General features: G+C 43.8%; 1 protein-coding gene across 7 annotated transcripts; it reads right to left on the bottom strand.

Annotated features, from left to right (window-relative positions):
• Positions 1–241: 241 nt before the first annotated feature.
• Positions 242–13,715, bottom strand: LOC118291231 (polypyrimidine tract-binding protein 2). Of its 7 annotated transcripts, none has more exons than XM_035619299.2 (15): positions 13,578–13,715; positions 12,121–12,148; positions 10,602–10,662; positions 8,526–8,698; positions 7,690–7,830; positions 7,013–7,168; positions 6,814–6,924; positions 6,515–6,725; positions 6,269–6,384; positions 4,144–4,177; positions 3,436–3,528; positions 3,271–3,337; positions 2,976–3,192; positions 2,166–2,243; positions 242–2,018 (listed from the first exon to the last, which is right to left on the bottom strand). In XM_035619299.2, exons 1-15 carry the CDS (start codon positions 13,583–13,585, stop codon positions 1,725–1,727), a joined length of 1,788 nt encoding a protein of 595 aa, XP_035475192.1. In that variant the 5' UTR covers positions 13,586–13,715; the 3' UTR covers positions 242–1,724. The 7 variants fall into 7 exon arrangements, with proteins under 7 accessions (XP_035475192.1, XP_035475195.1, XP_035475196.1 ...); XM_035619302.2 differs by having other exon boundaries at positions 6,527–6,725; XM_035619303.2 differs by having other exon boundaries at positions 10,644–10,662.
• Between the last annotated feature and the right edge of the window lie 470 nt (positions 13,716–14,185).

Genomic DNA, 14,185 nt, shown 5'->3' with positions numbered 1-14,185 from the left:
AGGCTCCAAAACGGAGTCTTGGCTTCCTTCCCACCCTGGGACTGAGTGAGCCGGTTTCAGGAGTGAGCGGGAAACGGACAGACAGACGACAGGAGAGGCAGAGAGGAGGTGAAACGCAGAAGCTACAGAAGAGTTTTATTTAGACATGCTACAGAGGTAATGCAAGTGTGCACACACGAGAGACCATGAGAGGGGAACCTCAAAAAAAAAAAAGAAGCAGGAAACCAAGTCGCAAGTCCCCTTGTTAGAAAAGAATTCATCCTTTAATTGTGCCTCAGAACTATACCAAATCGTTTACACGTTGAGCTGTATAAAATCAGACCTTAGAGGGGAAAAATATACATAACTATTATTTCTGAGAAAATATCTTAAGTCAAGAGGTCTTACTGTATAAAAAAAAACCAAGTGGGAATTAACTCAACTATTTTTTTCTTTTCCTGAAATACATTTCGGTGTTTTCAATTGCGCGTGTTGTATTTCTTTTTTTTTTTATGAATTAAAGGAAAACTAAAGGCACAGAAACTTTGGTCCAACTGAGTAGCCCTCTCAAGTAAAACTGTCACATGACAATGAAATCACAGTGGACTTACACGTCTTCTATCCGCTTCCACGGCATGCAACACTTTTCTGACGGGAGATCCTGTTCGTCACTGTACGTGCGTAGGAAAAAGCCGCCGTCGCTGACAAATACACCTCACTGATGTGGGGGGAGAGAAAAAAAAGAGCCTGAAAAAGGCTTCAAAAACACACACAGATAAAGAAACACTCAGCTGTGAGCTACATTTAACGTGGGTTTATCTTAAGCAGGATCTGTGGAGCCCAAACTGCGGGGGGAAAAGAAAAATCTTACACTGAGCACACTTGTGGAATAACGCAAGGGGTTTTCAAAGTGGGAGGCGGGCTGGCTTTAAGAGGTTGAGGTTAACCGTTTCCCCAGAATTAGAAACAAATAAAACCCTTAGGACAGACCTTGGTTATGTATTTGGTGTAGACTGAAGTTATGTCAAACACTAATATTAGGCTATCTGTGCTCAATTTGTTGTGTCTACGGGATCAAATTAAAAGAAAACCATGCTTCTATAAGCGTCTAGAAATTTAGAAAACTACGGTGCGGTATAGGGGGAGATGCTTCCCCAGCTTTGAAAACCCCTGGAATAATGGAATTCAAGTCAAACTGCCTGTCGCAGGCTGCTGTAAAAACTATTTAAGTGTTGCCGCGGGAACATTCCTCTCTTCTGCTCCTAAACTAAAAAGGAAAATGTTATGAATCTAAAACGAAATAAAACCAAAAAAAAAAAGCTTTGCTTGTTGGTGGCAGAATGTCAAAACACTGTAATAATGTCTAGAGGATTGTAAAAACAGCTTGTATTTTCACCAACCACCAAAAATAATATTCTATACCAATGTGCCTCGAAAGCAAAGGAGAGGGTTAATAATGACGATGTCCACCAAACAGCTGATGATGTCAAGTAAGGCACACAAGTACTGTATCGTTGAACTAAAATCGAGAATTAAACATTGATCTACATCGAACTATCGCACAGAAGGACATTCGATCATGTCAACTTTTTTTGACATAAAAATACAGAGGTACAGTTAATAGCTGGGAGGATCCAGTATTTGCAACACGCTTATTTGTTCTCTTTAAAAAAAAAAAAAGAAGAAGAAAAGAAAAAAGAAGGATGCATGTCAAAGGTTTCAGTGTCTCTCAAGGAATGACAGGATCAACAAAACCCAAACAAGAAAAATGATTCGATCAATGTGGTCCTCCACCACCACCACCCCCCCAACCCCCAGTGTCCAGACACAGGCTGAGAGATTTCCGACCGGCTCCCGAGACAGCGAACGCCTCTCTCTCCTGTCAGGAGTTTTGTGGGTTCTCTCTCTCTCAAATGGTGGACTTGGAGAAGGAGACTCTCAGGTGCTGGTTGCCTCCCATGTTGTAGTTGTGCAGATCGATCAGGCCCTGGATGGCCTCCTCCACTGTCGACATCTGGATCAGAGCCATTTTGCGATCCCTGGGAAAATATACGGCAATAGCGGTTGAGAAGCACAGGAAACAAGCATTGTGAGATGGAGCCTGTAACGGTTTCTTCAACAGCAACAAACTCCCCGTCAGATTCAGTCAGTCAAAGCAATGTGATGCGTTTCGTGTGTCTACATACTGGAAAAACTTGAACGCTTTCACGGTGCCTCCGGCGTTGGAGAAGAGCAGTCGCAGGTCGTCCTCCGTCACATCTTGTCTGTTAAAATGAAGGGCACGAGATTTCGGTCGGGGGTGAGTTCAGGCATGTCGTGACATCATGATGACACACACTAGATTTCACTGTCAACAGTTTTCAGTAGGATCTTTGGAATATTTATAAAAAGGAAACGGTTGCTAAGAATACATTTATTTTTAATCCAATTCTACTGTGGTTGAGGCAAAAATGTCCATCTCAAAACATTATAAAACAAATAACAACAACAAAATCTGTACTGCTTGGTAGATTTACACTTATCTGTCAGTTTATTAGGAATGCCTAGCAAAACTTTATGCCGTGTAATAATCGTTTTTTCATGAAGGTTATAATGATTGCTTTTTCTTGAAACTGAGTTTAGAAGACGCTGATTCAACTGTTCAACGTAATAAGTTACGTTCTTTTGCAATGTTTTAACATGTTTCCTTTGCAAAATCCACTTCCTACGAGGAGCCTGTCAAAGTAAAGACACAGTAACTGAACTGACTCAGTTTCGTAGTGCCAGTGTCGTGCATGCTGGCTCACTGTCGTGGTTTACTGGGACACTCGATGGAAATGAGCTTTCCCTTCCGTGTGAAGTCAAGATGTCTGCTGTGAAAAAGGGTCGTCCCAGTCTGATGTTCCAGCCCCCGTTATTTTATTTTTTTGCCATTCTGCAATTTAAACACTACTACAGTTCCTCTGGATGCTGCGAGAGATATGGCTTATCCTAAACTCGACGGCGGAGGAACTTACGGGATGTTGGAGAGGTGGAGCGTGGCAGAGGGCGGGAAGATGTTCTGGAAGTTTTTGGATCCAGGTTTTTTGAAGCGATGGAGCGGGGAATTGGCAAAGTCCTTGGTCAGGCCCTGGTCGTCCAGGCCGTCGCGGGGCAGTGCCACCGTCTGGTGCTTCGACAGAGTCACGCGGATGATCTTCCCGTACATCTTTTGGCCATTCAGGTGGCTCATTGCTTTAAATCGTGGAATAGGAGAGGTCAATGACACGGGACGTTGTAAATGAGCAAATCACTTCACAGTCGAAACTACACCTGTATCGAAATGAAATGTATCTCGCCGATATTCTTCTCTGTAGCGCTCGAACATAAACAGACAGTCCTGTTGTTTAAAGAAACTTGCTGCCATCATCAGCTCACAGGCCTGAAAGTTATAAAATGTTTCGTTACAGCGAGAATCTTTGAACGACGTCAACTTACCTAGCTGCGCCTGGTTGGCATCGGACATCTGGATGAGAGCGCTGTCCTTCTTGTTGTACAGAATCTTCACCCTCTGGACATCGCCGTACACTCCTGCATTAAAGCCGCAGGCGGGGGAGGAGGAGAGGTGAGGTGGAGAGAACGCAAGACAGTTAAGACGCTGGCACTGGAGACAAGGACATTTTTTCAAGACAAGAAGCAAAGAGAGAATAGAGAACACAAGAATTTTTTTAAAGTAGAATTTTAGAGCGAGAGAGTGTGAAGAAGGAACAGGTAAAGAGAGAAGGAGACACCCTCCAAAACAGAGAGAAGTTATCAAGCTGTGTCAGATGGCTATAACTAAAAAAAACACCATGCAAAAGTAAAGACTTAACCGTGCATTAACACATTTACTATGTAGTGAAGTTTAGGGAAAAGTAATAAACATTAACCCAAACCAATAAATGGGGGGCAACAAGGTTTTACAAATTACCAAACAGGCTACTGTGTGCAAATAAATGTACATAGGATTGTAATTGTAATAATAATATTTTTAACCATAATAAGAATGACAAATGTGTCAAAGATAGAATGGAAATAGAACAAAAAGAGGTGGTAGAAGAGAGAGAGAGAGAGAGAGAGAGAGAGAGAGAGAGAGAGAGAGAGAGAGAAAGAGAGAGAGAACGAGAGAGTAGAGAGAGGAGAGAGAGAGAGCTAACGATAACATACCGAAGAGGGTAAACAGACTTTGGGGCGTAACCATCTTTAGAGGGAGAGAAGAGCAACAAGCAGCGTGAGACAGGTAGAGAGGTAGAAGAGTCGGAGCGGAGCGGAGGTAGAGATGGACAGATCGATCCAGAACGGAGGTAGGTAGGAGGAATGGTGGTTTTTGTTTTCCCCCCGGAGAGTGATGGAGGTGGTGGGTCATGGAGGAGGGAGGGAGGGGTTGGGGGGGCAAGGCGGGCAGAAGAGGTGGGGTGGGGGAGGAGGGCAGTTAACGTGGGAGGAGGAAGGGGGTTAAAAGATTCCACCCAGGCCCCCAACACATGGAGGGGAGAGGGGGACGCCGGATGGATGGAGGGAGAGAAGGAGGGGGGGAGAGAGAGGGGAGATGAATAGGGAGGCAAATGCAAATTGGGGTTGAAATAAAAAATAAAAGTGAGGAGGAGGAGGGGGGGAGGGACAAAAAATAAAATATAGGTCAGTACACTGGAATAATGCAGGTAGTTGTGGTCAGAGATAAATGGCTTGGATCAATGTTTTTTCTCTTAGTCAAAATACAGCAAAAATAACTGTAGTTCACCCTGGACAAGCATGGGGGGGTAAAGGTACATTCAGTCAAAATCATAATGAAAAAATTCAGCAGTATAAAAGTCATAACCATGGGATAAAAAACAACATGCAATCAGGTCAGAAAAATTCTGAAGATCAACAAATCTTTCAGCAAAAGGGAGAATGGTAGTAGAACAACAATGAGAAGCTGAGGAGAGGGGGGAGGTTAGTTAAGAGAGACCGCATGCAGTTGGAAAAATGTTTTGTACTGCGGTACAACCGAGGCATGCGAGAGTTGCTGCGAAGGCCGCCCGAGTGAAAAGGCGGCGTTCACACAAGTCCAAGGGGCTAAACATTAAAAAGCTTGAGCACAGTATCTCAGCACATGGTCGCGGGGTTGAGCATCGAATGTTTCAGATACTGTCAAAAGATGACACACTCAATTCACAGCCAGAGAGAACAGACTGATGAGGAGAGAGAGACATTAGGAGACAGATTAGCTGCTATTTAAGTCACAGTTCTTTAAAAAAAAAAATGTTCCCCAGAAGTGAGACACGGGTAAGGAGATCACAAAATGATTTCATATGAGCTTTCATATGAGCTGAGGAGGAGGTGAGGAGAGCTTAGAGAGAAAAACAGAAGAGAGACAGTTAGCCGAGTTAGATACAGTTTGACAGGGGGGGGAGGAGGAAAAGGGGGGGCAGAACATCGCAGGAGGAAGGGGGGGGGGGGGGGACCAAAAAGGTAAAAGAAAAAAGAAATGTAACAGGAAGGCCCTGGGCATTTAAAAGACACTAGAAAATACAGCAAAAGAAAAGGTTAGACAAAAAATTGAATCTTGCTTCATACCAAAACTATCTGGAATAACCAATAGGCCCGAGTCCAGTGATTAAGTGACTATCAGAGCAGAGAGCATAAATAAAAATGCTTCACAGCTTTCACTAAATGTTTCCTAGGAATACTGTCGAGATATTATCAGTCTGACTATTGGTTGGCTGATATATCGGCCTTTCACAGACATATCGGTATAGGCCGACATGTTTAGAGCCCGACCGATATTATCGGCCAACAGATATGAGCCTTTAAACGTGCATTTATGTTTTGCATTTTTAGGTTAAATAAATGTTTATTTTCTTAATTCGAATTCTATTTATTTGGTTGTATTTGTATTTTTTTTTTAAATTTATAGTTATTTATGATAACAGTTTATGGTTAAACTAAAATATCAAGCCTCAATTACATTTCTGTCATCTCCAACCCTCTCGTTCTCACAGAATCTCGCTGAAGAGTTGTTGCTCTCTGCTTTCTTATTTCTTAAAAACTTGACCAATAGATGGAGCTTAACTGATCCAAGTTGAAATATGTACAAAAGGAAATCCCACCATAACTGTATCCCGAATGGCAGACAAGACACACTGATATTTGGAAACGGTAGCACAAGGCAGGACACCTTTAGCCAGAAACCGGGAAAAATAAAAATCAATGAAAACAAGGAGGAATGGAGGTGGTGGGTAGGAGTGGTGGAGGTCAAGCCTTTAGATGGTCCATCGGACTAGGTGCGTTTGGATTGTGTATTACTGACCTCCTCGTTGAGGTTGCTGACCAGCAGGACCCCGCTGGACCCTGTCTGTCCAGCCAGGGCCACCCGCCCTGCAGCAGCAGCGGCTGCCGCCGCCGCGCTTAGAGGGCTCAGGGCTCCTGACGGGGGGGGAGCAGACGAGACAATCATGGCATGGAGAGCAGCACTTGCGGTAAACCGCTACATTACGACACTGGACTTTTAAAGAAGGAAAGATAAAAAAGGAGAAAATATAAAAGTTTCATCTACCTGGGATCTTACCGAGGAGGGAGTTAGAATCTTTACTGAAGGCGTGGGCCACCGAGGGGTCGAGGCTTGGCTGTCCGTCGCCGGCGGGGAGCTCGGGCCGCGTGTAGTCACGACTCTTATCGTTGTTGTACTTGACGTTCAGGTTGACCAGCTTGGAGAAGTCAATGCGCAGCGTGCAACACGAGTTGTAGATGTTCTGACCATCCAATGCCTGGCAGCAGAAATAACAAAAAAGATGAACCGTTACATTTGGTAACTGGCAGCTAACTGGTGCGCGCTGCAGGTGAGTGACGTCTCACCAGTTTGGCCTGCTGTGCATTGACTGGATCACTGAACTGAAGCAGGGCCTGAAACTGATTGTTCTTGGTGAATGTGATGATCTTCATCACTGTGCCAAACTTGGAGAAAATCTGTCGACAAAAAGAAAAACACTGACAACGAATATTCTAGAACAAAAGGTCACAAAACGAGAAAAACCCCCAAAGTTCAAGTGCGTACCTGTTGCAGCACATCCAGCGTTACGGGGTAGAACATGTTGTCGATGATGATCCGCAGCACGGGGCTGGAGGCTGCGGCGAGAGCGTCCTGCACGTCGGAGCTTGGCGAGCCGCCAGACTGCACCGCCGACACCGCCTGCAGCATGGCCTGGGTCCGCTGTGGACGCACAGAAAACAAACAGCATTGGCATCTATTCATTACATACATGCAGCCTCGGAGGTTGCTGATCAATAGAGAACATCTCCACCGTTTGAGTTTTAGACCTCGAGTTACCTCAAGAGTTTCACAGCCAAACAGAAACATTAACTCTCAGCCACATGCTAACAAGGTACAAGAGTAGTAGCCTTGTACTATTAACTTTTCTGCCACAAAGTGCGGTCTAATTAATTAAAGGCTGCAGTGTTTGCTTAAAATGAAACTCTTTCCTGAGCACAGTGGTCTGTTAGTCACTATCTACTTAGAAGAGAAATTCCCCAAAATGTTATGGTTTTCTTTTTTAATCAATATTACATAAAGGTTTACTGAATATTTTTTACTTTTATTTAGTTATTTGAAAACGTTACTTTGGATTCTGGAAAATCGGTGTTCATTTTTCACTATCAACTCGTTGATAATAAGGGAAAATCATTGGCGGATTGATAAAGAAAGAAATTAAAACTGTTGGTTGTTTTAACTACCTGATTTCCAGCATCTGTTTTGAGTTCCTTGTGATTGGAGTACTGGATGAAGACGGGGGCATTGCGGACCTGAGGAGATACTGTGGTGTAGTAGTTGATCATAGTGATGGCCGCCTCCTCTGTCCCCATCTCCAAAAATGCCTGGAAGTAGAGAAGACAAAGCTCTGAACAATTCACCGACATAATTACAACTCAATTTATCAGTTAACAAATTGGTGAAGAAATTGAGATATCTTCCTAAGTACATTGATACATGATCGGCAAGACAGAGGTCAAATAATTCAAAGTATAATTCGCTGGGTGAAATTGTAATCCATCACTGTGGCGGCAACAGAAACGTTATCAGACCAACAGATAAAGTTGTCTGAACGCTGAGAGGAGGAATCTGTCGATCGATCGGTTGGGGGGGGGGGGGGGGGGGGGGACAAAGCAGGTGTACTGTGACAGGAATCTGGGAGATAGATGCCGAGTGCGTGCCACAGCCCTCCTCGGCGGGCGGATAATAGGCTGTTGGTTCGGCTTTGTGTGGAGCTTCAGGCGTGTTTCAGATGCAGCCGGAGATAGTCGGACCGTGTGCGTGCAACTCTTGTGGTATAGCAAGATGTCAGCTGATACGTGGTAAAGATGAGAAAAATATGACCGCTGTCCTTCAGGGGAAAGGAATTCCTTTCCATGATTTCGTTATTTCCTTTTTCTCAACCTGTTATACATCGGACGTTTTATAAAAAAAGAAAATCTGTATTCCAGTTTTTACTGTAAAAACAAAGAAATTTACGTAAATTCATATAACAGCAGAAAAAAGTTTAAGGGCGTCTTGTTATCTGGCTCCCACTCACCTGGTTCTTTCCCTTTAGCGTGAGGATGTTGGTGACTTTGCCGAAAGGCAGGCCGAGGGCGACGACCTCCGTCTCTGACGCCTCGTTGGGGAGCTTCCGGATGTGGAGCACGCGGGACGGGGGGGCTTCCTCCACCTTGAGCTTTTTACTGTCGCTGCCGTTGGAAGCCCCATCTACAATTGAATTTAAAAAAGCATAAGATTACCTTCACTGTCCACGATGATGAGACAGCTAGAAACGGGGGGTTCTCCACTAACCCATACCCCGATTTGACAGATTTGTCTCCCCTCTCAACCCAACTGTTCGCGACAGTGACCGTTGACAACAGAGTTTTGTCTTTCTTCCTTTTCATTTGGACAGGAGTTTGTCGTAGTTAGCCTGAAATAAGAGCAGCGGCATTGACAAGTCGGCTGCTGTGCGGCGACAATTGCCGAAAAGGACTTGATTGGCCACCGGTGTGGAGGTGCATGTTCTCTTTTTTCCCCTCATTTGTGGCGTTTTTGCTGATAACGGCCGAGTACCACACAAAGAAAATCTGCTAGGAGAGACTGTCTGACAATCTAACCAGTGTATTAATAACTATATCAGCCGGGGTTTCACACGGCCAGCTTTCCGGTGCGGCCTTTCAAAATCAACTATAAACGCGTGCGATGTCTGAGATGGTCTTCTTGTGACAGACTGTAAACCGGCTCCGCTGACAGTTTATCGTAATACGTTTGCGCCCTTTCTTAACAGTAAAGCTAAACCAGCTGCTGCCCCAACGGCTGACCGCTTTATTACCAGATTTCCTCAAATAGGGACCAGGGACCTTTATTTACCTCACAGGCCTTCTTGTTACTCTGTTCATGAAGGTTTACATCATGTCACCGTTTGGCTTTAATTGAGGCAGACTTGTATTATTTGTAATTCCCTGTGAAGTTGACTATAGTTGAACTATACGGTAACAAGCAATAAACCTCAATAAGCCCGGAGTGTGAATTATTCCGAAACCTTTTAAACACCAGATTGCACAACAGGCCTTTGTCATTTTTATGTGTTTTGATGTTTTTTTTCCCTGAGTGCATAATGGCAGATGCTGACTTCTTACATACTATCCATGTAATTCTTTTATTCATTCAATAACACAACAATGACCCCAGTCCTACTGCCAAAGTCATAACAAAACGATCTTGATAGTGTAACCACCGCAGAGCCGAGCTCTTAACATCATCAAGTCAGTCTGGGTTTAAAGACAGACGACACTGAGATGGACTGAATCTGTTGTATGCAACAGAAATCTACAGCTATGTTCTCTGCTGAATAAAGAGAAGAGAATATATGCAGTACTATTTGCTGGCTCCGACGTGATCAATACTTTTATAGATTTTCCTTTTTTTGAAAGCTATAACAGGACCGGATGAACTACATCCATCTATGACGCCAGTTGATATTCAAAAGCTAACAAACACAGAGGCAGCCTGTAGAATCTTCCTCTCGCTTTAAGACAGCTCCCCGGGGTGACATTAGCTTGGTCGTGGGCAGTGTGTAGCGATGGCAGACTGAGACTTTGATTAAAGAGACACTCGCCCAAAACCCTTGTGTGCCTTTAACGCTCTATTTTGATAGCAGAGTGTTTGCATGTCTTCTCTTTGCAGCGACGTGAGCGGCTCTTTCAGTCGTCCTTAATTCTGCCGTTTTCCTTTGAGCTGCTTCTGATATCACCAGAACAGTGAGGAGAGACATTAAAATGCAGCAGCATCCACCGGGTCTGTTCTGGTCACACGCCGTGGTGTGTGGGTGCCCACCTACTGAGGAGCGTGATGTTATTCAGACACAAGAAAGCTTCCACGAGAGAGAGAGAGAGAGAGAGAGAGAGAGAGAGAGAGAGAGAGAGAGAGAGAGAGAGAGAGAGAGAGTGAGAGAGAGAGTGAGAGAGAGAGAGAGAGAGCAGTTCGACTCACGCTGCCCGTTTCTCTTTTCAAACACCTTATTAATCCTTTGATTCCTCTTAGCGCCGCCCGTCACTACCGATCAAACGGCTTCATGCAAATCCTGCCAATACCCCTCCCTGCTCAGGGGTGGTCGGAACGAACTCACCGCTGATACTGCTCATGCCAGAGTTGGGACTGTTGTACATACTCAGCTCGTCTGATCCTCTCTGCGGAAGAGAAATCACAAAGACAAGACGGTCAGACGTGGTGGTGAAATAATGGGGGAGGAAAAAAAACTATTTCCATTTTCCAGATAGGCCCCTCAAAGACAACAATAAAACAGAATTCTCTGAAGACAGTTTAAAGGAACAAAGGGGGGCTAGGGGAGTAGGAGGCAAGGGACATAAAGCAGCGGAGGAGTGGACTGGCTCCTCCTCTGCTGGTGTGGGTTTAATCTTGCTGAATTTAAGATGTCAAGATGTGTCATTTCATCCTGAGCTACACCAGGTCCCAGAAGGCTTCCTGGAGCTGACGGGCGCCCTGTGCTCTTAAACCTGACTGATGGGATGACGAGGAACCTGGCTAGGGACCCATTACACACACAACTTTATAATAGCTCCATGCACCCTTCTCCTTGTTTCTGTCTGACTGAATTTGAACCAATTGTTCTTCTGTCACTAACGTTCTTTATGGTTACGATAAACTACACGTCGTGGGCCCTGCTACGACGGCATGACACAAATAAATTGAAAGGGTAATAAAGTTGTCTGACTTAGGTCAGAATGTGAGCACGTGGGTGCACGAGCTACAAGGAACCAAAACATGATTTCTCGCCCGGCAGCTGGAAACCCTCTCTTTTTTGTTCCTGACATTGAGATACTGAGGAAATTAAAGGGGCGGCAAAGACCACCATATCAGACGAATCAATATTTTATCACTGTTCCGTTTCCCTTGGAGGGGAGGGGGGGGGACTTTTAACTTTGTTCAGCGCTGACAAAAAAAATGCAGCTGGCACTCAACAAATCTGGTTACAGAGCCAGAACAACAATGCACTTACACAAGGAAAACAGGTTTGTTCAGTGATCACGGGGGACATAAGCTCGACACATTTGATTAAAGCCACTCTAATGCCACGAAAGCTCAAAACAAATGTTTACAAGAAATCTGATTGCTCTGGCGCTAACACGGGGCTACAATGTTCAGGAAAGGAGTTTAAAACGAAATGTGGTCTAATCTCAGGGCTTGTTCCTTTATGTGGTTATTTCAAAGAAGTTTGTTGTGTTGCGAAAGGTTCAAAATAGCGATATCATCAGGCTAAGCCAGATGTCCATGTTAGATTTTTCCCTCTCCTCTAATGACAATCAATCCAACCAATTAACATGCTTAAATATCGGAAAGAGGGATGGAACAGTGTTGACATAAAATCATTAAGGGTTTCTACACATTAAAGACAACGATGGATAATTCAAATTAAAGAAAAGTTTTTAAATGTTTAGACAAATAATACCGACTCAACACTGATTTCTTCAATGTTGCTTTAATGCTTAAATGATTCAAATTTTCAATATCTGTTCTGTTGTCTAATCTCAAGCTGTTTTTTTTTTTGTGCGACCGCAGCAGAAAGCAAGTGAAAACATGTGATTCATGCATTGAACACCAGGTAAAAACCAAAGCAGAAAACTCACCTTCACTCCAACTGCAACGTCACCCATGCTGAAAGACAAAACCATTTTCAATTGGTCAAAATTAATGGATTTTAAAATCAGTAAAAAACATAAAAAAAAATAACACAAAGATAAGAAAATACGAGACAGGCATCTGATATCAATCACCCTTTTTCGACAGTAACTGCTGAACACAATTTGACTCTTTGTCTCTTTCGTCAAGTTGAAATCATTGGTGTCATTTTCATGTCAAAATCATGTATTTAAAATCTCATCTCTACGCTCCGTTTACAAATAAACTTGCTCGCCATTTTGCATAGACCAAATGCAGCCCAACTATGACTATACCAATCTGTATGTGTGAGAGGGAGACAGCTCCACAGTGAAATAAGATTTTAGTGTCTCAGTTTTTATACTACGACGGGGTTTTCAAACTAGAACGGCACAAGCAGAGATAACAAACTTCTCGGTTTTAGGAGCTCGAAAAACTCTGGTGTAGTTTGGACGGTGGGCGAAAAAACTAAGCAGCAGTTATGCGTTTTGAAATCTAACCGTAGTAATGTGGATGTAAAAATTAGTGACCTGGTCCCGAAAAACGTTTAGGGGCGTGTTCACACCTGTACTTCAGATCACCTGGGGCAGACGTGTCATAACAGTCCAGTCAGAAATTGTAATTCAAACTGCCACATTACATACGAGAATTACTATTTGGGTGTTTTTATGAATTAATAACATTATAATCATGTCTGTATTAAACTGGGTTAAGGGTGTCATATGGCTCCATCCTCAAGAAATAATGAAGGCAGGCTTCATCCCACCGCAACACATGGTCATCCTGCATTCTATGAGAGACGCAACCTGAAATACTTCACGTAGCATTTGATATTATGGCAAACTGAGTACAATTTCTCACATATTGCAGTTTTTTTTCTTCTCCTGCGGTGTTTCGCTAACGTTGGATTACACAAGTGCTTGTTCACACGTTGATTTCAAACCAGACACGTTGAATGACATCTGAGACGCGATCGTTACATCAGAGACGTGGTGGGACGTCGTTAGCTAAAGCTAAGTCAGTTAGCCACAACACAAAGGGACAACAACACTGTGTTTTCGTTAGCATAGCGGTTAGCTCAACTTCACTTAGCCGCCTCGCTAGCACCGAGCGGTCCGTCGCGGCGACGGAGTGGACTGCGGCGGCTACACTCGGTCGGTCGGAAGTCACCATACACGTTAAGCATTTATGTAAAAGATACGTTACGTTAAAAAAAAAACCAGGGCGTTAGCTAAGTTAGGCTAACATGCTAACAGCGGGCGCCTCCCTGAGGGAGCGCGTGGCTATGGAAACCCGCTAACACAAGCCGATGTCTCACTCGTCCCCGATAAACGACGCGCGCGCACGGTCATGTCTCTCGTGTTGCCTCGGTGCGTTAACGACGTGATGATGACAATAACAATTAATATCGATAATTTGTCGTTACCCGTCCATTTCTGTAGAGCTGTCGCTGCGGCGTCCGCTTTCGGGTCGTGGTTTCTCTCCAGTTTTTTAACACCTACACCGCCGAGCGAGCACCACACACGAACACACACGAGAGCAAAATGGCGGCGAGACGAGGCGGTGGCGGAAATTACCGGAAAGTGCCGAAGCCTTTGAGCGCGCTGGAAAGACTGTAATAATAATAATAATAATCATCATTTTATTAATATAGCACCTTTCAGAAGTAGCTGCACAAAGTGCTTTCACAAAAACATTTTGCACAGACAATTAAAAATCAGCATTCCAAAAATAATACGGTTTTCAGGTCAAATATCTGTGTAAAAAAAAAGAAAGAGAGATATACAAAGACAATACAAAACGACGACATCACTTAAAAAAAGCAAGTGTATTAAAATATATTTTTTTAAACTGACTTAAAACTGTAGGATATATTTGTAATTTATTATAAAAGTATTGCACTGTAACTGCAGTGTTGATTAGTAATGAAGATGCTGGGTCATCTGCAGGGACAAAAACAGCACCCAGAATCCCTGTGCCATCCATTAATATCACCAGCTCCTATAAAAATTAAGTTAGTGCACTCACAAAAAT

The sequence above is a fragment of the Scophthalmus maximus genome, chromosome 21 (assembly GCF_022379125.1).
Source record: "Scophthalmus maximus strain ysfricsl-2021 chromosome 21, ASM2237912v1, whole genome shotgun sequence".
NCBI lineage: Eukaryota > Metazoa > Chordata > Actinopteri > Pleuronectiformes > Scophthalmidae > Scophthalmus > Scophthalmus maximus.
Note: the sequence above shows the minus strand (reverse complement) of the source record. Positions and strands in the feature narration are given on the sequence as shown.

What these genes read in the sequence shown, in the direction of transcription:
- LOC118291231 (XM_035619299.2), bottom strand. An exon ending in CCTCCTCGGTAAGATCCCAG is followed by an intron (nt 6,385 to 6,514) that starts GTAGATGAAACT and finishes CCCCCCCGTCAG; the next exon opens with GAGCCCTGAGCCCTCTAAGC. An exon ending in TGCCAACCAGGCGCAGCTAG is followed by an intron (nt 3,338 to 3,435) that starts GTAAGTTGACGT and finishes TTTAAACAACAG; the next exon opens with GACTGTCTGTTTATGTTCGA.